Genomic DNA, 20,815 nt, shown 5'->3' with positions numbered 1-20,815 from the left:
GCGGCTGAAGGCTGCCGCAGGGGGGCCAGCGCAGCCCAAGGGGAAACCGGCGTTTGCCCCAAGATAGCTTCTCCGTTAGAGTTTACGTCTCCCTGGCCAGGAAGTTCTTCCCCGCTTTGGTTTCTGGCTCGGATTTCTCCGGGATACAAGACGTCGGTGCTCCCGGGTAGCTGAGGAGCCTTGTTTTATCCCGGGGCGAGCTGCGGGCGCTTGCAGGCTGCAAGGCGCGCGCGTCTCCGGCAGAGCCGCGGGCCACCTTTGCTGCTTGCTCTGCGGAGAAATCAGGTTGCAGGAGTAGGAAAAAAAGACCGTTTTCTAAGGCTAGCTAATCACAGTGAAAAAATAAAGCTTTAAAGATGCGGTAGCCCTCATCCTTTGGCCTAAGATCTGTTTTCAGTTGTAGCCTAGCCAAAAACCCTTTTGTTTTCTGCTTGTTTAGAACTGTTTGGGCAGGAAGAGCCCAAGCGCGGCCAGGAACATAACTCAGGGCGCTCGAGTCCCTGTCTGCCCGCGTGTGCTCCAGAATCGCATTTGCTGCCAGCATCTCTCTCCCCGCGACCGCGGCCTCGGCTAACCACGCGGCAGCGCGATGCCTCTGCGGGCTGCAGCACCAGTTGGTTATCGCAGCGCGAACGACGACACGCGCCCGTTGGTTTCTGTGCAGCGATCCCTCGCGCAGCGCTCGAGGTTGTCACGCCAGATCTAAGCACGGCGAGGCAGGACGCACTTTAAAGCGTGCATCCTCCAGCGGTCCGAGCGGAGGGAGCGTGTGCTTGCACGGCCCGAGGTCGCTCTCTCCGAGCAGCGACTGGCCGTGCCGTTGCATCTGCTAGGACTCGTCTTTGTTAGCGAACAAAACCACAAGAATCTCAGCAAAGAATAAGCAGCGAGTAAACAAGCAAAGCTGCCCTCCGACTCTGGCACCCGTTAGGGGAAGATTAATATTTATTACAAAAACGTGCCTTTGTTAGCTTCCCTCCCGCGGCGTTTCTGAATTCAGCTCCGGAGCACGTAACCCAAGCCGGAGGCGTCCTGGTTTGTCCTCGCAGGAGAGCTGCGGGAAGCGGCGCGGGAGCTGTTGCTGCAGCGAGCGGTTTCAGGCTGCTGCCCGGCGCCGGCGAACAGGTCTCGCTCCAAAGAACGGGGCCCCCGGCTCTGGGGGGAGGCTGCCCCAGGTGTTTCGCCAGCACACTGCAAGGCAGCCTCTTGCACGCTGCACAGAGAAGTGGCTTTTTGCAACAACAGCTCTTTCGTTCATCGCAGTTTAAAGCTTTACCCTGAATTTCTCTTTTTAATACAGGTTGAACAGGCCCCATTTCAGATTCCTGTTAGTAGTGACCTCTTTGTAAGCGTGCAAATGCGCGAGATCCCCCCGGACCTTTCAAAACACTCGTTCCCCTGAGAGTGTTTCTCTGATGCACGTTTCGTCTTTCCTTGTAGCTGTGAACCCTTGTTCTACAAACAACGGGGGCTGCGAACACAGCTGCGTGCAGGTGACCCTAACGCAGCACCGCTGCCAGTGCCGGCACAACTACCAGCTGCAGGAAGACGGCAGACGCTGCGCCTGTGAGTCTCCCCGAGCACCCCGGGAAGCTGGGAGTTCAGAGCGCTGTGCCAGCCCTTCCTCCAGCCGGGGCGAGCGAGACTCGGGGGCACAGGGAGCAGGGCACTTGCAGTGCCTCTGCACGAAATATTGCATGAGCTGCGCTGCCTGCTCTTAGTAAGGTGGGATAAGGCCCCTGACTTTTCCTGCAGTGTTCCAGTAAGTAAGTAGTGTATTTCAGAGGTGACTGTGGCCTGTGCCAGTTAGAGGACCTAGGTCCTGTCTTCTCTGAAGAGAAAAAGAATTAAGTGGTTAATAACAGTGTTAAGACCAAAGACTGGGGGGCTCTGTGCTTGCGTGCTCAGATGTCAGGCCAGGCTGGGGTGTTTCTCTCTCGTAAGAGCTGGTGCCAGTTCTGCAAGTCGTAACACCAGGGACGTTCTGCAGATTATTTTGAAAGTCAAGGAAGAGCAGAGGGCACCCAGCCAACAAAAATGAAAGTTTTATCAGGGCATACGCTTCTGAGAAAGCAAAGGAACAGCAGCACGTCTCAGTGGAAGAGGATCTTCTCCCTCTGCTCGCAGACAGCTTTCTGGCTGACCTGTTCCCTGCTGCAGGAGGGAGAGGCTGAAAGAGCAGGACTTCAATCTTTTCATTCATAGCAGTTGGCATTCAGGAGGAGAAGGAAGGGAAGTCGTTTGCTGTGAAGTTGCTAAGGGAAAGGGAACATCTGGGATGTTAAAAGCTTAGCAGTCACTATGGTTTTGTAGCATCTGTCTACATCCTGGAGCAGGTCAGAAGTTGGCAGACCTCTCCATAGAAGCACCTGAAATGAATTTGCTTGGTACTTGCTCCATAACCTCTGTGGAAGGACATGCCCGTACCAGGCTTCTGTTGGAAGGATTTTGCTCAGCTTATGCCCTTACTTTCCCAGGATCTCACACCATGTACATCCTTCGGCCTTCGTGGGCCATTATACCAGAAATCTGGCTATTCGGATGGATTAAAGCCGCTCCTATGCATGCCATCAATCGCTGATGTCCCGACTTAATTAGTATAGAATATATATACTAATAAATATATAATACAGTAATTACCTATATTATGTGTACCTCCCTTGCTTTGAACTAGAAAAAGTGGCTCTTTTTCACTTCCTAATACACCATATGGTATGCCTGAGACCTGTTCAATGGCTGCCAGAAGAAACCATCTGCAGAAGTACCTTTGGGTCATCTCAGTTATGAAGTGGTCTAGTAGTTGGCACTTAAGGCCCTCAGAAAAGGTTCTTAGCCGGGAGGTCTTTGAGCAGGGAATACATGTAATCTGTGCTACTGTTTACAATTTAAAAGAAAAATTCCCTTAATTGTTTGTATAGGATCATTTGTGCATTTTCACCTAGTAAATTCACAGCCATTGCATAGCCCCATGGTATCAGTAATAGTTTTACCCTCTTCCGCAGTATATTGCCACATTCGATCTTTTCCAGCGCTCAGTTTGCTGGAGGATTACGTTATATGGCTGTAGGAATCTGAGGAAGTGGCAGCGCAGCAGCCACATCGAAACTCCGTGGAATTTCCCCCCTGCCCCCAGCAGCATGAGGTGGTTCTTAAGATCAAGATTCACCTGAGACTATCATCTAAGCTGCTTTGCGCAGAGAACAGTGGCAGAGTTACGTCATACTGGAGAACAGATTGCAATTTTTAGCTTTCCATGACTGCTTGAAGTTTATTCTCCCGTAAGTAAAGTGCCAATGAGATTGGAATAGCATGAAATAAGGCTGCCTTTTCCTCTGCAACGCCTAGTGAGAAACCCGTGCGCCGATAGGAATGGAGGCTGTATGCACCGGTGCCGCAACCACCGCGGAACAGCGCGCTGTGAGTGCCACCCCGGTTACAGATTGGCAGCTGACAAGAAGGCCTGTGAAGGTAAGGTCCATGCCACAAAGCACCCCTGGGGAGAAGCAGCTGCTTCTCCTTTTGTAAAGCAGCACTTAATCTTAGCAAATGCAAGAATCTATGAATTTAACAGAGTTAAGCCTAAGGCTTACCAGAGCAGTGGCATGCAAAACATTCAGTTGATTCATTGAAATCTGTCCATGAGCCCTGCTTGAGTTATCTGGAACAAAACTTCGAGTTTCATGTGGTCAGATTTTCCAGGAAGCTTTGTCATTCTAAACTCCTAACTCTGTTTCTTTATTGGTGACCAGCACCAATGAGGTGCAATGCAAGAAATTGGTGAAAAACTTGAAGATACATAGCAACAATTGCTGCTTGGGAAGAATTTGCAGCACAACCTGCTTGTTTTCTTACTAATTCTCCATTTCTCTTGTAGATGTGAATGAATGTCTGACTGAACTAGCCAGGTGTGCACATCAGTGTCTCAACACGCGGGGCTCCTTTAAGTGCGCATGCAACCCAGGCTATGAGCTGGGGGCAGATGGCAAGCAATGCTACCGTGAGTACTGCAGGCAGACCCCACGCTCGGGCTGCGGAGGGGCTGGCTTTGCTTCTGCGTCCTTCAGAAAGGAAACTGGAGTCAGGTGATCTCTGCAGCTGGCAAGTGTTTTAGGCACTATCTTCTGCGAGTTGTTGCATTAGAACTGCACAGTCCCCATGGGTAATTTCACAAGCAGGTTCGGAGCTATTTATTCCTCTTACCACAGATAAAAACTTTTGTCTGATCTTGAAAGAGACCATGAAGCTACTTCCAGCGCTTACAGCAAGTTATCTGGAAACATTTGAAAGCAGTAGGCCAAGTTCTGCTCTTGGGGACTACTTTGGATAAATTCAGTCAGCTGCAGATCTGTGACTGAAGAAATTGAGCTAATGGTGCAATTGCACCTATTCCCATCAGGAAAGGAAATAAACAGCCTTACAGCTGGCTTATTAGCCAGACCCTCCACACAATCTTTGTTCAGCTAATATACATCAGCAGGGATGGTCCAAAGTGACACTATCAGCACTTAACACTATCAACCATTACACTGATGAGAGCCACCTTGGCACTCCCAGTGTTAGTAATTAACTGTACAGCAAGCAACGGTGTTTCAGCCCTGCAGCTCTCCCCAGGAGCGTGCCAGGGGCACGGTGGTTTTTGGAGAAATAGGAGTAAGGCTTCACAAACTGCAAACTGGGCTTAAAAAGCATCAAAACAAGTAATGTGAAATACTGGGCTAAGGACATGCTATTTAGGAGCCCAAGCATTGCACGCACCGTTTTTCCTAGCAGCAGGGTTTATTTCACACTGCAAGTTCTGTGAGAAATCCCATAGCTTATCACTTTCATGTGCAAGGGCACATTTCCCTTTAGCTGTTGGATGGAGATGCAAGAAAGCCAGCTGGGCCTACAGGATATTAGATGAGGGAGCCAAGTCCATTAGAGTAAATCCTCCTAGCTACCTCCTCACATGTGACTATCCCAGCAGGAGCAATTACCCTTCAGCTGACTAGACCACAGGTAACTTATAAAGCTAAGTAGTTTTATTGCCACTCAGGTCTTGGGTTTTCTAGGGCAGGAGATGCTAGCCCTGGAGAGTCACTTGAGACAGCAGGGATGGTGGAAGTACAAGCCTCCCTCATGTCCCAACACTGCTCCTCTGGAAGGGAAAGGATCGTGACTCGTTGCCCTAACCACTGGCAACGGCTCTGCTTTAGTGCCAGCTTTAGAATTAAGTGGCCTTTTTGTATGGCGTTCCCCCCACCCCTTTCAGGGCATTTATTTTATGCAAAACACTGGCTGATCTTGCGCTAGTAACAAAGGGGAAAGCTGAGAGAGGGTATATATTCATACCGTGCAATGTGGAAGATAACTTTCCACTGCGGCACAGCTTTTGGTTTTGACGTGCAGATGCACGTGGGAGCACCAGGCTCCCCCTTCTCACCCTCCTTCAGGTTGAAGGTACTAAAACCCCTAGAAGTTCTTGCAGGCAGGAGCTCATTTTCTGAGCTCCAGGCCTGAGTCAAAGCTCCATGGTACAAATTCCTTTTAGTTTAAAGGAGCTTAATTACCTAGACTAAGATTTATATAACCTTTGCAAAACTAAGGTGTATGGCTGCTGTTGACGTTTGCATCTAGCATTTTTGACACGTCAGTAACTTTCCTAGCCGTAGGCATCTGGATGTTTCTGTAGTTAACTGCGTTCTGCTGCTTCCAGCTCTAGCTGGCATCAGAACAGCTCCGAACCTAAGAGGATCAAGCCAACTTTTGGCTGGCAGTACAAACCACAGCTTGTCAGGAGTCAGCAGGGAAGCAGTTTTGTCTGCCTGCTGTCTGGTTCATCTCAGATTGTCCTGAGCCTGCTTCACAAGTCCATCCCTGGGAGGCTACATGTGGCATTGCCTGGGACCCACTGGTTTGCTTTTATACATCACTTCATAGGCCAGCAGTGGCCTCTGCAAAACTCTGTGTGTCCTTTCCCCACTGTAAGTCATTCCTTTCCTCAGCAGGGCTGCATGCACAGAAAGGCATGTGCAAGGAGCTTAGCTGGGGCCTCCTGGGCAGGTAGGGTACCCGCTGGAGCGCTGCACCAAGGGAAGGCAGGCCCGGCCCAGGCACACAGGGTGCAGCAGTCCCTGCAGGAGCCTAACCACCGCGCGTTTTCCAGGGATAGAAATGGAGATCGTCAACAGCTGCGAGGACAATAACGGTGGCTGTTCCCATACGTGCCATCACACCAGCTCTGGCCCAGCCTGTACCTGTAACTTTGGCTACCAGCTCGAAGAGGACCAGAAGACATGCACTGGTGAGGGAAAGCTGCATTTCTTGTTCTTACAAATACAGTCCAAGTTACAAGGAGGAACCCTGTGTGCCAGCTGCTGTGCATATATACACTACATACAGATTACCAAGGCCAGAAGCAGGTGTAAAGTAAAAGGATATGAGATGCTGTGCTGCTCTGAGCAGGCCTCAAACTCCTGGTCAGTCTCCTTGGGCAGGTAGTGTTGGCTGCAGAATTAATCAGTTTTTCCTGCTAAAGTTGAGCTAAGGTGTTGGCAAACGTAGAGACTGGCGTCTCAGATACTAGAAGGGACGATACCTAAGATGTACCATCTTGCCTTGATCTCGGAGGGAGGAGCAGCAGCAGAGTGATTTATGAACAAATGAGTGATGTGGATGAGTCACTAGCTGCAAGCAAGGTATAACTCAGCCCCATCTGATTACATACGTGCAAATGGAGAGGGTAAGAGTGAAATGCACCTTGAACTGTGTAAACACTGTCAAGTTGTGTTGTGCACACACTTTATATTGCAGGACTGAGTCTTGCAGCAACTAGCCTAGTCGGAACATCACTGTAGCGCTCACTAGCCGGACATTTCCTACATCTGTGTCGGGGCACTGGTTTACTCGTATGTTCACGATGGCAGCTGCGGGGAAGACATACAGCAAGGCTGGGTGGACATTTTGGTCCTTCAGATAGTCCCAAACTGAAGGAAATCCCAGTGCCCTACACCTGCAGGTTAGTCAGAGGGTCTATGCCTCAAGCAGCTATTGACCTTTCTGCTGAAAGACTCCTCTGCTATGAGCCAGCAAGTATGAAGTTGCTAACAAGGAGTGTTTAGTGATTCGTAGCAGTACTTAGATATTTCTGTGTAGTGATCACACGACTCAGGAAGTAGTTCTCCAATTTGTTTCTTTGCTCAGTACCATCCTTCTGCAGTTTTCAGGGAACACGTCTCCCCAGGACACCTATTAGGAACAGATACACTGCTTGGCAGGCTGGCAAAGGCACCAGCAGTTGCCTCTGGGGCTCGTCAGTGTGCATTTGCACACACATTACGGTGTTTGCTCTAAAAAAGCCATTGCACCTTCGGTTACTACAACACCCAGTAAGTTTTCTATAGCCCTGTAGTGCTGCTGTGTTTCCCTGCCAGAGGCCTCCTCGGCCTAAGCTTGTTTGGTGGTGGTAGTGGGCTCTTTTACAAGCGCCTCTAAAACCCAGGCACTGTGGTAAGTCTGCTTAGCAGTGAGCAGATTGAGCCTCAGAGATAAAGGGCTCAAAGTTTAAGGCTGTAGGTGCACTCTGCTTTCTCAGCATCAGGCAGAGTATTCACTCAGAGTAAATGCTGTGGTGGGCTTGCACAAGAATACCAGCTCAGTGGCTAAGGGAGGTGAAATTACCTATTTGAAAGCTTTCTCATTGCTTTCCCCCTCTCTAAGCTGACAAAGCCTGTTTAGCCACAAAATTATAAATTTGTGACTAGTGCCTTGCAGGTTGTATTTGAAAGTGTCAAACTAGGCAAAACTTACCAGAGCTAGTTTCAAAGCAAGTTTAACAAATACCGTCATGACTGCAAAGCTAGATGCGTATTCCTGTCCAACACACGTATTTTCTTTTATTTAGATATCAATGAATGTGACAGTGGTTCTCACTCCTGTTGTCAGCAAGATTGCTACAACTATCCTGGAGGCTATGAGTGCGCTTGCTATGCTGGATACAGGCTCAACCCAGATGGTTGTGGGTGTGATGGTAAGCAGAAATATCTAACTGAACTCCCGAAGTAAACAGGAATGTTGCAATTCTCAGTGTTGCAGCACTGCAGGAGGGACAGACATAGTCCAAGTTCCTCTGATTCTGTTCTTCCATATTTTGTACATCTCCTGAGTTTGATAAGTCTTAAGACACCTCAGCTGTTCTAACCCATACATTAGCCCAATACAACTGAAGAGTAGCAGCTGACTTAAACACCAAGTGAAACCAAATCAGGTTGTCTCAGAGTGAGTTAGTTCAGGTGTCCAGTCTGTCTCCATTAGCAATTCACAGAACTAATTTTTTATTGAATGTCAGAAGCCAATATTGGCAGTAATTTGCACCACCGAAGTGGTAGAGACAAATGCAAATGTCTGTATAAAATACAACTGGAAGGGTAGTGACAAGCTCTGAAAGAAAGAGGACATTAAGTTTTCCCACCTGGCCATAAGCAGCCAAGAATTTCTTCCAGTTTCTCTCAGCTCATGTCAGCTTTCCCATCAGTGCTCTGTTGATTAGCTTTCTTAATAGGAAAGATCAGGGGCTTTTATTTCCTTCTAATAATTTGTTCTCACTAGCAAAACTCTCCAATACCATTTCACAAAATGGGGGAAAAGAAGTTCATCCACCTGCTTCTACACCATTAGTGGCAGGTGGGGGCTAATTTAGCACACCACATTTTGAAACTTACAGCTCCCTGAATCACCTGCATAGTCTCAACTCAATTTTTAGAGTCAAATGATTTCACATACCTAGAGAGGATGCCATCAACCTACAGATTAGCAAATTCCTCAGCAACACACAAAGCTATTCTGAGGCACAATGAGAGCAAGATCCACATCTGGCTAATTCCTCCAAAACAAAACTCCTAAGGCTGTTTGGAAGAAAGAAGTCTTACTGCTTCTAACCCAAATGCTTACTACAGATATACACACACCTACAGAGGACATTCTTCCATTACACAAAGATACTGTTTTTTTTTTTTTTTTTAAAGATGTGGATGAGTGTTCTTCAAATAATGGTGGATGTGAACACACATGTCAGAACCAGATAGGGTCTTTCCAGTGTGGCTGCCAGATCGGATACAAACTGGATGAAGACCGAAGGAGCTGCATTTGTAAGTGGAATTTCTGTGTTATTACACACCTTAACTATTACATTACCTGCATGCTTTCTCTTTGCCATTCTTCACTTACAAAGACTTCACTGCACAGAACCTAGAGAAAGCATAGAGGAGCCAGAACCAACTTATCCTGGACTCATCAGCTCCACACAGCACCTTTTCCATCTTTTCACAGCACTTATTAATATGAGTAGCTGAAATGACTCACACCACCAGTGGAAAGCTTTCCTCTAACAGGACCATTCCTATTTCAGTAGTATTTCATAGAGCTTTTCAAAGAAGCCTAGGGGATTTTGGCACAGCAGCAATTAAAACAGTCTACAGTAAGCAGTGATGATCCCAAATTAGCCAAAGAATCAGAACACTTTCCATAGCCACCAGCCTTCACAGCTTTTTCTGGTAAGAAATAATGGGTTTTTTTTTTTTTTTTTAGTGGAATCCTTTTTATCCTACCACTAAGCACACTATTTTCCAACTTACTCACTTAGTAGGGTAGCCAGCAGCCAGTTATCCTCTTCTAATGACCCCAGACATCTCAGCATTGCCAGAGTTCCCATTTTTGGAAAGGCTTTTTAAAGTCTGGAACCAAAAGAGCAGCATCTCATGCCCCTTTCACCCTGGCAGAGTGCCTAACCCCCTCCTGGCCTGCTAGCTTTTATAGGCCGCCCCATCAGCCGCTTGTGGTTCCCAAGTGTGTTTGTGCTTAGCTTGATTGGGGGACTTTTAACTCCTTTCTACCCCACAAATGAAGCAAGCCTGGTCCACCTGGGTACTTTGTAGCTGACAAAAAAACTTTCCGAAAGGAGAATCAACCTGAAATGCATTGGCATTCTTGTTTAATTTTCAAGAAAAAAGTAACTTCTGAAATCTCAAGGGAGCTAAGTGGCACTGGTCAGAAAAACTACAGAGGCAAGGTGATTAGAATGAGCGATGATCTCAGTTACCGGAGAAGTCAGATCTGTTTGTCAAGGTTAAGGTCAAAGACTCAGACAATTTTTAAGTCATTTTACTGGCCTGTGTCACATTCTAGTCAAAACAAGCAAGCAGGTTGGCAAGTTTGAGAGAGAGGAATGCGTCATTGGGTTAGCGGCGTCAAGGAATACAGGAGATCAGTGGAGTGATCCATTCCAAATCACACGTGCCAGCCCTACAGAAATACCGTTTCTGGTTTTCCTTTCTCTTTACAGAGATTCTGTCCACTGTTCACCTCTTAGGAGATCTCTTCTCACTTTCCTGCCTTTGACGTTGTGCTCTGCATGACTGCTTCCCTAGCTCTAGATGTCCCTGTGGAAGCCCTGGATGGTCAGCATCCCGTTATCCGCCCAATCCCTCATGTTGCAATCCTGAGAGATGAATTTACCCAGCTCTTCGATGAGGATTATGAAGAAGAGGAGGAAGAGATGGAAGCAAGAGGAGAGCACACACTTTCAGAAAAATTTGGTGGGCATTTTGCAGCAGTGCTAGATGGCATAGGTTTACTTGAAGTCTTTAGAATTGATCACACACGTTGGCGTGTGGCGAACGTGTGGCGAACACGGTGAGCATACGCACAACGTTTGTCAAATACCTTTTCTGTGTACGCGGAACCTGTGTTACAACACAGATACGTTTACCTTTGCTGCAGACTGAGCGTGGGGGCTTCATCTGACCAAACTCTCCAAGCTGCTGCAGCAGCCTTGGGAAGGCCTCCCTATCCTCAGCTGGTCTTGTTGCAGTTTGCCTGGAGCACACGTTTGGCCACGACTGCAGCCTGAGCTGTGAGGACTGTAGAAACGGTGGAACGTGCAATGAGGATCAGACGGGCTGTGATTGCCCGGATGGCTGGAGTGGCATCGTATGTAACCAGAGTGAGTAACCCCGGAGAGAAGCAGGAGGAGAAGGCTGGGTGGTTTGTTGGCTCTCGGCTCTTCTTTCCAAAAGTCAGTCAAAAGGGAGGAGAAGGAGGAGCACCCCAAAACCCCGTGGGCCAAAAGTAGCACTAGCACCCCTTACCTTTCTTGTCCGTCCAGCTGCCTTTGCTTGCCATGTTTATCTTGGCAAAGCCTGCCTGTTAGCCAGCAGACAAAATCCCCAGTAAAGTTTCCCCGTTTTCATTCCCAAATTGATCCCAAGGCATTTTAGTCTGCAGTTCAAACTGCAAATATATGCATCTGGCATTGAATCTGAGCTTTGCGCTCAAACTGCGTATAAACCTATCGGCAGACATGTTACATCCTTTGAGACTAAGAAAATACTCGAGATACTGATGAGATTCCTTTTAATTCCTCCTCCCGGCTAAACTTCTGCCTTAAGCAGAAGAATGCTTTTCCCTTTAGCCTACTTGTGCTTAAGAAGGAATTCACTTGTTTTTCTAGTGACCCAAATAAAGTCTGCTGTTAGGTTGCTATCTACAGTCTTAGTAAGGAATTGAAGCTATGAAAATCTGGCTTCCCCAGTCAATTCATTATGTCTTTACTCTTTTGTCCAAACAAGGCAAAACACTTACTGTCAAAAAAAGCTGAATCTCATCTCGTGTTCAAAAACTGAGATCTGCGCTTGCACCTGTTTCGGGATGCCCCGAAGCAGAGGCTCTGCCGCAGACAGCCCCTAAGTCTAGAAACAGCGCCGGCCTCCCGCTGCGGGGCTGACGTCTGCGTTTCCCTCCCCGCAGCCTGCCCGGGAGGCACCTTTGGGAGGAACTGCAGCCTCAGCTGTGCCTGCGAGAACGGGGGCACGTGCGATCCGAGGACGGGCGCGTGCCGCTGCCCGCCCGGCGTCGCGGGACGCCTCTGTGAAGATGGTAAGGCCGAGGCTCCCCGTCACCTGCCTCGGGCGGCGGTAACATCCCGCTTTTTCTCACCTCGGCCCCTTTCGAGTCACAGGGAAGATGCAGGGGTGCACAAACGCAGGGAAGGCGCACCCGCGGCGTCCTGAAATCAAGCACAACGTGTTGAGAGCTGTGCAGTTTGCTTTTTCACTCAGATGGGCGTTTTTAAAGCAAAGAACGGGCAGGCTAAGGTAGCAGTATTCTGCGGCTGCTAGTGGTGAGCGATGTTTCTTGGACTAGGCAGCTAGCTCCTATTTCTGTTTGTCTTTACACGTTAGTGGACCATTTGCTATTTGCTAAAGAGATGTTATAGCCACCTCTGATGCCACCGTGTGATAATCCAGTTGTGTTTCTCTGAAGTCTTAAAATGTTTCCCACAGTGTGTCCTACATTGCCAGTTTGCAGCTACTTACTAAAAGCATCTTTAAAGCCTTTTACTGGCTCATCTTCACATCTGAGTGATTCTAACGCATCGTTGTTCCATCTGACTTGGTGTGTCACATAGTCTTGCGGGAAAAAGATATGTTTTAATGAGGAAAAGATGAAACAGTGTTCCGGGTAGTATGTCTTATCTTTGCACTGGAAGTTCTTTGCAGTCCTTGTTTAGCTAATCAGGAATGCAACACTCTGATCGTGTCAGTCAGTCAACTACAGTTTACTGAACTTTCCGTGAAGGACAAAGAAAAGAATGTCAAAAATACTGAATTTAAAGAACTGAGGAGGTGTTTCCCACTGAAAGAAGAAGAAAGCACTCTAAAGTTGCAGTGATAGCAGTTACCCAAAGTGGTGCAAAAGAAAGTATTTGTTGCTGTTGGTAAGTATTTATTTCTCTCTTCCAAAGAGTTAAAATCTTGGGAACGTACTGTAAAAACACAGAAACAGAGAAATTCAGACAAAACGACTTGAGACAAATGGTTAAGAGCATATGGAATCTATTACTGAAGGAGGAGACTGAAGCAGAATATAAATGAAATCAAGAGATACCCAGGCCTTGTCTTTCTCTAGGAAGGAGGTGATTGAGGGGTACAGAGAAAGAACAGGAAGGTGAGATGAAAGTAAACAGTGATGTACGGATGTGTCGTCCCAGGATGGCATTTCCCCGTCTTAAGCTGTCTCGTGTTCTTATCACATGGGAGAAGGTTTGTGCTGCCTGGAAGGATGCTGGCTGGGCATTTTGCTGACACAGTGTGTTTGGCATATGCTTCTAATATTAAGATCTTTAGCTTAAAAGAGAAAGAATAGTTTTATTCCTTTAATAGTGCAAATATCATGTTATGGCGTGGCTTTATGGATCGTTTTCTCACATACGAAAAATCTAGACTTCTTGGAGCCCGGCAAGATAGCTTTCTAGCTCGGCTGGCTTTATCGTTTCGAGTGAAGCACAAGCTTATGGTGCTCTGCATACAGCTCTCACGGCTGGAGGAAGGATGTAGGACCTGCCCAGAGGTCCTGTCTACCCGTGTGGTTCTCCCACAGACCTTCTCCCCGCCGTGGGGACTGCTGCCGAAGCTGTGAGCACAGCTTCCTCTCGGCTCTGCCCTGTGGTCTGTGTCGCGTGCTCCAGGGCCAGCTGAAGAAGGGAGAAGCGACGTGGAGGTGCGAGTCAGTACTGGCGAACAGCACTTGCCTGTTGTTTCGCAGATGCGTTTTCATCATGTTGGAGTGCACTGATCTGAGCAACTTCAGAGCAGAGCGCATCCAGCACTCTTGTGCTAATAAATAAGCAAGTAAATAAGATGTGCTATAATGCGCTGTGCAGGGGGGTCATGACGGGACTGTTGATTGTCGAAGCAATTCGATTACGGACTGGTGCACGAAATCTGATTGCTTTTATCAATATCTTACTGTATAGAGACACAAGCAAATTCTTGGTCAAAAATCAGTCCAGCTTTCTTTTCCAAACTCACTGCATCCTTTGCCTAGGTTTGCTTCTAAATACATACGGCTTTGAGTTTTGTATGGTTTTTTTCCTGCGTTCCCCAGAAGATAAAATGACAGATCTAAATTGGCTCACCTTCCCGGATTCTCTGTCTTTATTAATAGGCTGCCCTAAAGGGTTTTATGGGAAACAATGCAGGAAAAAATGCAACTGTGCCAACAGAGGTCGGTGTCATCGGATTTATGGAGCCTGCTTGTGTGATCCTGGCTTGTACGGACGGTACTGCCATTTAGGTGAGCTTGTGTACACTGTTTTTACGCTCAGACTATGACCTTTGAAAACACTGCCCCTGGGAAAGATCAGTGCTAGGCGGCAATGATCTTATTCCTTGTGCTGTATTATCTGACCCCTGATGTCCCTTACCTGTTCTTTTCCTCCGCGTCTAGTTTGCCCAAAGTGGGTGTTTGGCCCCGGATGCTCTGAAGAATGCCTCTGTGTGCAGCACAACACTCAGGACTGTGACAAGAAGGATGGCTCATGCACCTGCAAGCCCGGTTACCGGGGCGAGCGGTGTGAGACAAGTGAGTTGTCGGGTAGCATTGATGCAGCATCTCCCTTTCTCCTCCTGCGACCTCTTTCCCCCTAACCAGTTGTCTTGGGGAAAACTTGTCCTGTTTCCGTCCCACTAAGACCGTCTTCCCTCTTGTTATTTAGATCAGGAGCAGGGCTGGTTGTCAGACTCAGCCAAGTTTAGCAGGCCAGAACCTGCGCAGCTAGGTGTGAGTGCCTGTAAAGGTGGAGGGTGACCTGTGCGGGCTGCTGCGTCCGGCTGCTGACTCCGTGTGGAGCTGGTCCACGGCCGTCGCGCTGACACTCGCGTTGCGCTACCTGCTCTGCCAGGACCAATCCAAGAATACTAAATATTCTTTCTCTTTAATCGTGACTGTTGGCAGAATGTGACCCTGGCTATTACGGGGACGGCTGCAAGAAGAAATGCGGCTGCCCTCCGGAAGCGTCTTGCGACCATGTCACCGGAGAGTGCTGGAGAGAGTGTCCCCGAGGCTACCGCGGGGAGAACTGCGGTCAAGGTAGGGGCACCCAAGGAGCCGGGTCCCCGCGAGGCACCCGCGCATCTCCTCTGGGTAGCGTTCTCTGCAGCCGTGCCGTCTGAGCTCTGCTGAGCTCTGCGCCTGAGCCTGGCGCGTTGGAGACCTTCCAAAGCGGCGCACGGCCCGAGGGAGCCGAGCGCGTCTGAGCTGCCTCGGAAACGGCTCCGTGCCCCGCGCAGGCAGGTAGCCGGCGCTCTGCCGCGGCGCGCTGCCTGCGTTGGCCGGCCGAAGCCGAGCTCCCGCTCGGTCCGTCTTGTCTTCCGTGGGGGTTTGGTGACTTTCAGGAACGCGTCTGGAGCGGTTTTCCCGTCACTCTCCCCGTGTCCAAGGCCTTCAAGCCTCTTTCTTGAGGACCTGGTTGGGTGACTTCACCTTCCCGTCTGAGCGGGCTGCCCGCTCCCGGGGGGTCGGGGTAGGCTCGCTCTGCGCTCAGTGCAGGCTCCCTCCCAGCAAAGCAACGCAGAAGGGCTCCCCGAGTTCCTTTAGCACACTCACTCAGGCCTCGTAGCCCACTGCACTTGGTCTGATGAGTGGAGAGCTGAAACGGCTTTGCATGGTACAAGAGCTGCCGTTGGAAGGCCTGTGTCAAAACAGCACGGTCACTTTAGAGTGGAAGCGGGGATTCCGGTGCAGAACGATTCGTATGCAGAGAAGCAGAACAAGGTCTGGCTTTATCCTGCCACCAGGGCATCTTTCCTTTTGCAGAGGAAGGTTATATCTGGTTATCTTTCCTCCCCTTTGATGTCTTTTTACTTCCAAGCAGAACGGTGTCATATTTTTCCATTCCGTTCTCTATTCCGTATTAAAGTTCTATTTGATCTGCAAGGGGGAAAAAAAATGCTGTATTTCATTTACGTTAGGATTTAAACTCTGGCCTCTGTATGAGCCTCTTACCAATGTTCTGCTCTTCGGATAAAGGGCCAGTCAGCAGCACGATAACTGAGCTACTCGGCCGTGTGTGGGCAGCGTGGTGCTCAGACCCTGAGGGAGCAGCTTTGCGGAGTCCTGGGAGATATTTGGGGTGTCAGAGCACTTGGGGGTTTTTTTTCCAGCGAAATTGTTGGAGTGAACTTCAAGACAATGACTCTTTGGCCTGAAAGCAGAGGCGATGATTGCAAAACATGAACGCAGTTGCTGGAAAACAGTAATTTGTGCCAGCCTCAGAAGTGGCCCACAGTTGAGAAGCCGTCCTCCCTCTGTCACGAGGTTGTTTTCTTCTTAATCACATTTCAGCTGGATCCAAGAGAAAATGCAAAACATTGCAGGCGTGGAAAAGACGTGCTGCATTCAGAGGCTTGTGGTGTTCCGTGTCTAACTCCTGACTGTAGCATCCCGGGAGTTCTTGCGCTCGCCTATTTTTAACCAAACATTCCATTCCATGCACACCCAGCCCAGGAGTTACAACTGCTAACCTACCGAAGCTGCGAGCGTGGCGTTATCTTGCGTAACAGCCTGAGAGATAGAGCAGGGCTGTTCTTCCGGTCAGAACAAAAGCTGCAGGTTGTCACAGAAAGTTCCAATAAAGCAAAACAAGTTTTACTTATATTCCTATCAATCCTCCTTCTCATTGTAAAGCAAACGGCAGCAAACACTTTATCCTGATAATTGCAGTGCTGTGCTTTATGCCCTGCGGTCTGCTCACCCTCCTGGCAGGTGCATCCTCCCACCAGTAAATTGGGTACATTCGTTTCTGGTTTAAATAAAACAAGTCCTTGCAAATAAATTGCAGAAATCAGAAACAATTCTAGCCCGGGCACTATCTCACTCATAAATTTCACCAGCTCAACTCAATGTTTTCTTATCCTCTGTTTTATTTCCCCCCCCGTTACAGAGCTTCACTTTCATATTCTTCCTGATCCCATCCAGCAATAAAAGTGGCTGTGTCAAAAACAGAGCTGACTGGAGGTTATAGACCCCAGAACGTTTGAGATCCTTTTTGTAAGCTTTTTCAGTGTAAGTGGAAGTCGGGATAACGTCCAGCCTTAGACTCTCCACGAAATTCGACCTTGGTAGCTCTCCCCACCCTGTAAGTGAACCGCATGTCTGAATGCGCCCGGGGACTAGTCGGGGGTTCCCAGCACCCGCGGATACTTCGCTTTCTGCTTGGGTTCCCCGTTGCAGTGCCGGACGTGCGAATGGCATTTCCGGAGGATACCGCTAAGGATCGCGCTGCTCCCACCACCCGTGCCCGCGGGGCAAGCCAGCGGCACCGGTCGCGCCGTGCGGTGGAGCGCGGGACGGGGAGGGGCGGAGGGCTCTTCTCCTTCTCCTTCTCCGGAGCGAGGCTGCTTAAGCAAGCGCTAAAAGGATGACGTGACCGGACGGTGGAGATGCAGGCAGCTTGTGCAAAGCTCGCGCTTCCTCGCGGAGTTCGGGCAGCCGAGGAGGCAGGGGCCTTTCCCGAGGCCGCTGCTGGCCTCCCGTCCTCCACGTGGCAGGACGCGCGCTGCCGCCGGCGCCGCTGAGCTGCTCGGGGGTGTCGGGCGCTTTCAGGCCGGGATATTTTTGAAAAGAATAGGAGAGGAGCTTAATCCTTTAGGGGAGAGTCGCAGGAAATAACACAAATATTTGTATTGAAATAGTAGGCTGTTGGCTGTTGTTCAGATCTGGAAATTATTAGAGGGTGAAGATGAACATCTGCCATCAATTAGCAAAGAGCAGGAATAACAAAAATCTCCACTGTGTCGTTTTAAATCTACGAGCTGGTATGCTTTTTCCTTCGTTATTTCTGAATGCTGGCGTGTTTATATCTGCCGAAGCCTTACGAAACGTTGGCTTTTGCGGACGAAAAGAACTGCAAACATGGGGCTCTTCTGAGGGACTCAAGTGGCATTTAAGGCTCGTGGAGTCTGAGGCCCTGTGTCTGCGCGTAATTAGCTGGCTGCTAAATTGGGTCGCTGGGGGCAGAAAGCGAGCCGGGCGTTCCCACGGCAGCGCCGTCACGCTGGCATTCGGAGCCGAGGGGAGGAAGCGTGCCTGCTCCTCTCGGGGCTGGGGCCGCTTCTTGCTTTACGTCGGTGTACGTGCCGTGGCAGCTGCTGCTCGAAGGCTCGCCTGCCGCGTCCCTGGGGCGTTCAGCCACGCAGGCGAGAGGCTCTCAGAGAGCCGTGCAAAAACCGGGGGCTGGTACCGCTTTGGATCTCGAGCCGCTGCTGCTTTGACACAGCCTCGGCTGCGGGCGCGTGATCGGCCGCTGCCGTACGAGGGGTCGCTCGTTCAAAGACCCCAGGGCGACGGCGTTCAAACAGAAAAATAAAGGCAGTGAAAGGCCAGAGGCCCCTTGCTGCAGGGGAATGTGGTGAGCGGTGAGCGCGTCCAGGCAGCCTTCCTCTGCAACACGGCAGCCTTTAGTAGCTGTGACTTCCTCACGGAATCGAAGCTTTCTGCTTTGGCCGTGCAGGATCTGATCAGCAATTGCCTGAGAATATTCCCTTGGAAGCTGCGTCCCGGCAACCCGCGGTGCTCACCCTGCTCTTCTGCCCGCAGGATGCCCAGAGGGGAAGTTTGGCGTTGACTGTCTGCTGTCCTGTTCGTGCGGGGGATCTCCCTGCGACCGCACCACTGGCAAGTGCATCTGCGCGCCAGGCTGGACGGGGCATGATTGTGGACAAGGTAGGAAAACGACAGGAGCAGAGCAGCTGAGGCTGGGGATTTGGACCGGCACTCCGCTTTTTCTTTTGTTGAGGTCGTTTTTAAAAGCACCTAGTACAACTGGGATCATCTTCATAGAAATCTAGAAAAAAACACAACTTTAGATCGTAAGTCTTAGACAGTAGAACCAGCTAGCTTAGCTCTGTTTCTGAAGCTGAATGAAGTATGAGCGTGGAAGCAACAATATATGCAGTGAATAAAAAGAAGATACGTTCAGTTGTTGCTGCCTTAAACATAGGTAAGGAGTCTTTCCTTACAGATGTGTATTTTTCATTGACTTTATGATATTACTCTTTAACTGCTGGAAAACTAAAGAATCCTGAATTAAAAGCTTGTACTTTTATCCATCATGTGGTATTACAGCAGTTAGAAGATATTCTCCATGTATAACGGCCTGGTTCTGTTGTGCGACAGTAAAAACACATGTGCACAGCACTTACTCTGTGCTTGGGACCGGCTTCTTTCGAGGCCCTGGAGCAGTTAAACAAGGATTCCAGCTTTATCGTTCGGAGCCTTTTGCTTCTCTTTTGCAACTAAAGGCAGGCCTGGGAAATGCTGAATAGTGTGCTGTCTAGCAGAGTGACAGCAGCTGTAAAGACTCTTTGCCAGAAACAGCATTTGCTAGCAAGGAGCAGTTGTAGCTTACCAGAAGTAGGTGCAAATCCAGAACTGACATGGAAGTGCTGGAGTGAGATCAGATTAGCGCTTACCGAAGACGCGCACGCTGTTTATAAAACAAACAAAACAATGCTGTCCTTACCGGTGGCAGCACGTTCCCAAGCAAACAGGTGTGTTTTGCATTTAGCTCGGACGTGGCAGGGAGCCCGCTGCAGTGCACAGCAGAATAGACGCCTCAGTCCTGCGTCTAGGATGTGATCCAGAGTGGCTCCCCCCAAACTGCGTCAGCTGGGCAGTGTTCTGGGCTCCACCGGCGGCTGGCTCTGGGCTTTTAGAAAGGGTGGGACACATCGTGCGCCTTGCTCGAAGGTTCAGGCTCCGATGTGCTCTCTGGGTATGCAGGGGGTTTGCAAGCTGCTCTAATGCTGTCCTTTCTTTGCTCCCCTTGAGGGTCATGTATTGCACTGCGGTTTTTCAGCACCTTAATCATTTCCATGTGCCTTGGGTCTCCAAAGGGCTCTCCAGGTAGTAATTCCCAAATTGTGGCCCATTCACTCCTGGTTGTCCACAAAGGAAATAATCCACAGCTGGTCTGCAGAATTATGTAGCTTGCGCAGTGTTTAATCAGAAGCTTGACGGCAATAGTGCATGGTGGTTGGCAAAAAAAAAGGCAAAGGTTAAAGCCCTGAAAGTTTAGGAGCCGAACTGTAGAAGTCCTATCCCAGCTTCCTAATTGTACCTGGAGCATTGCCACCGACATTCCTTGGCTGCAGATGAACAGTTTTTCTTTTTGGAGGAGCACTGTGCGAGATGCCTGTCAGAGGTAGCTTGGCGGCTGAGAAGCTATGCCATTTGCTTGACCCTGGTCAAGAAGACACGCTGAACTCATGCGCTGCTCGTAAAGGACAAAGTTAGCTAAAGGCTTGATTAGCACTTTGAATTTGCAAGGCATCAGTGGACACTCTGACACAGATAATGTGTGATGCTTCTGATCAGGGTATGGAAAAGCTTTGCCTCCTTTATTCAGACAGGACAGAAGGAGCTTTTTTGGCTGCTAGGAGAGCAGTGTTTCAGCCAGACAGGAACAGTGCGAGGTGACAAAATTACTGTAGAGACTGTTCCATAAGTGGCGCTGGCCCCAGCAGCTGGCGGGTGTCTTGCCTACATGCAGCTCCACACAGCTGAAAGAGCATCCAGTCTTCACTTGGGTCATACAGGAGCAGCCGTGGGAACCTGTCTCTTCAGTTTCTTCCAGATTTCTTTGTGGTCAGAAAAACAAAACAAAACAAAAAAACACCCAGGTTTTAGGATGCTGTGGGTTTTAGTTTTTGCTTCTGTCCACACAAAAGGCAGCAGCAGCAGCGAGCGTTGGGCTCTCCTGGCCCGAGGTCGGCACTGCCAGTGGTGCTTGTGCCTGTCCTCGTGCTCCTCTGCAGGTCCCTGCAAAGGTGGTGGCCCTTGCAGCACCTGCTTGGGGTGGTGGGGGGGAGCTTGCCCTGATGCGGGCCGTGCTGCTGCTGCTGCTGTGCGGGCGGAGGCAACCCTCGCCCCGCCACCGGGCCGGCAGCGTTTGCTCTGCTGAGCGCTCTCCGAGCCGGGGCGATGCGCTGATTGTGCCCTG

The 20,815-nt window shown here is 49.6% G+C and overlaps 1 protein-coding gene across 13 annotated transcripts in view; it reads left to right on the top strand.

The window, feature by feature from the left end:
- Positions 1-20,815, top strand: part of MEGF6 (multiple EGF like domains 6) — a 114,458-nt gene that overhangs the window by 74,540 nt on the left and 19,103 nt on the right. For 12 of the 13 annotated variants that reach the window (XM_062593577.1, XM_062593580.1, XM_062593582.1 and 9 more), the window contains 13 exons: positions 1,441-1,566; positions 3,346-3,468; positions 3,875-3,997; positions 6,146-6,283; positions 7,883-8,008; positions 9,003-9,125; positions 10,404-10,571; positions 10,847-10,978; positions 11,782-11,910; positions 13,981-14,109; positions 14,263-14,397; positions 14,770-14,904; positions 18,412-18,537. In XM_062593577.1, the coding sequence (XP_062449561.1) occupies positions 1,441-1,566; positions 3,346-3,468; positions 3,875-3,997; positions 6,146-6,283; positions 7,883-8,008; positions 9,003-9,125; positions 10,404-10,571; positions 10,847-10,978; positions 11,782-11,910; positions 13,981-14,109; positions 14,263-14,397; positions 14,770-14,904; positions 18,412-18,537 (1,713 nt within the window). Of the gene's footprint in view, positions 1-1,440; positions 1,567-3,345; positions 3,469-3,874; positions 3,998-5,987; positions 6,043-6,145; positions 6,284-7,882; positions 8,009-9,002; positions 9,126-10,403; positions 10,572-10,846; positions 10,979-11,781; positions 11,911-13,980; positions 14,110-14,262; positions 14,398-14,769; positions 14,905-18,411; positions 18,538-20,815 lie in introns of those variants that run through there. The other variant, XM_062593588.1, reaches the window with a different exon arrangement.

The sequence above is a fragment of the Rhea pennata genome, chromosome 22 (genome assembly GCF_028389875.1).
Source record: "Rhea pennata isolate bPtePen1 chromosome 22, bPtePen1.pri, whole genome shotgun sequence".
Classification (NCBI taxonomy): Eukaryota; Metazoa; Chordata; class Aves; order Rheiformes; family Rheidae; genus Rhea; species Rhea pennata.
Note: the sequence above shows the minus strand (reverse complement) of the source record. Positions and strands in the feature narration are given on the sequence as shown.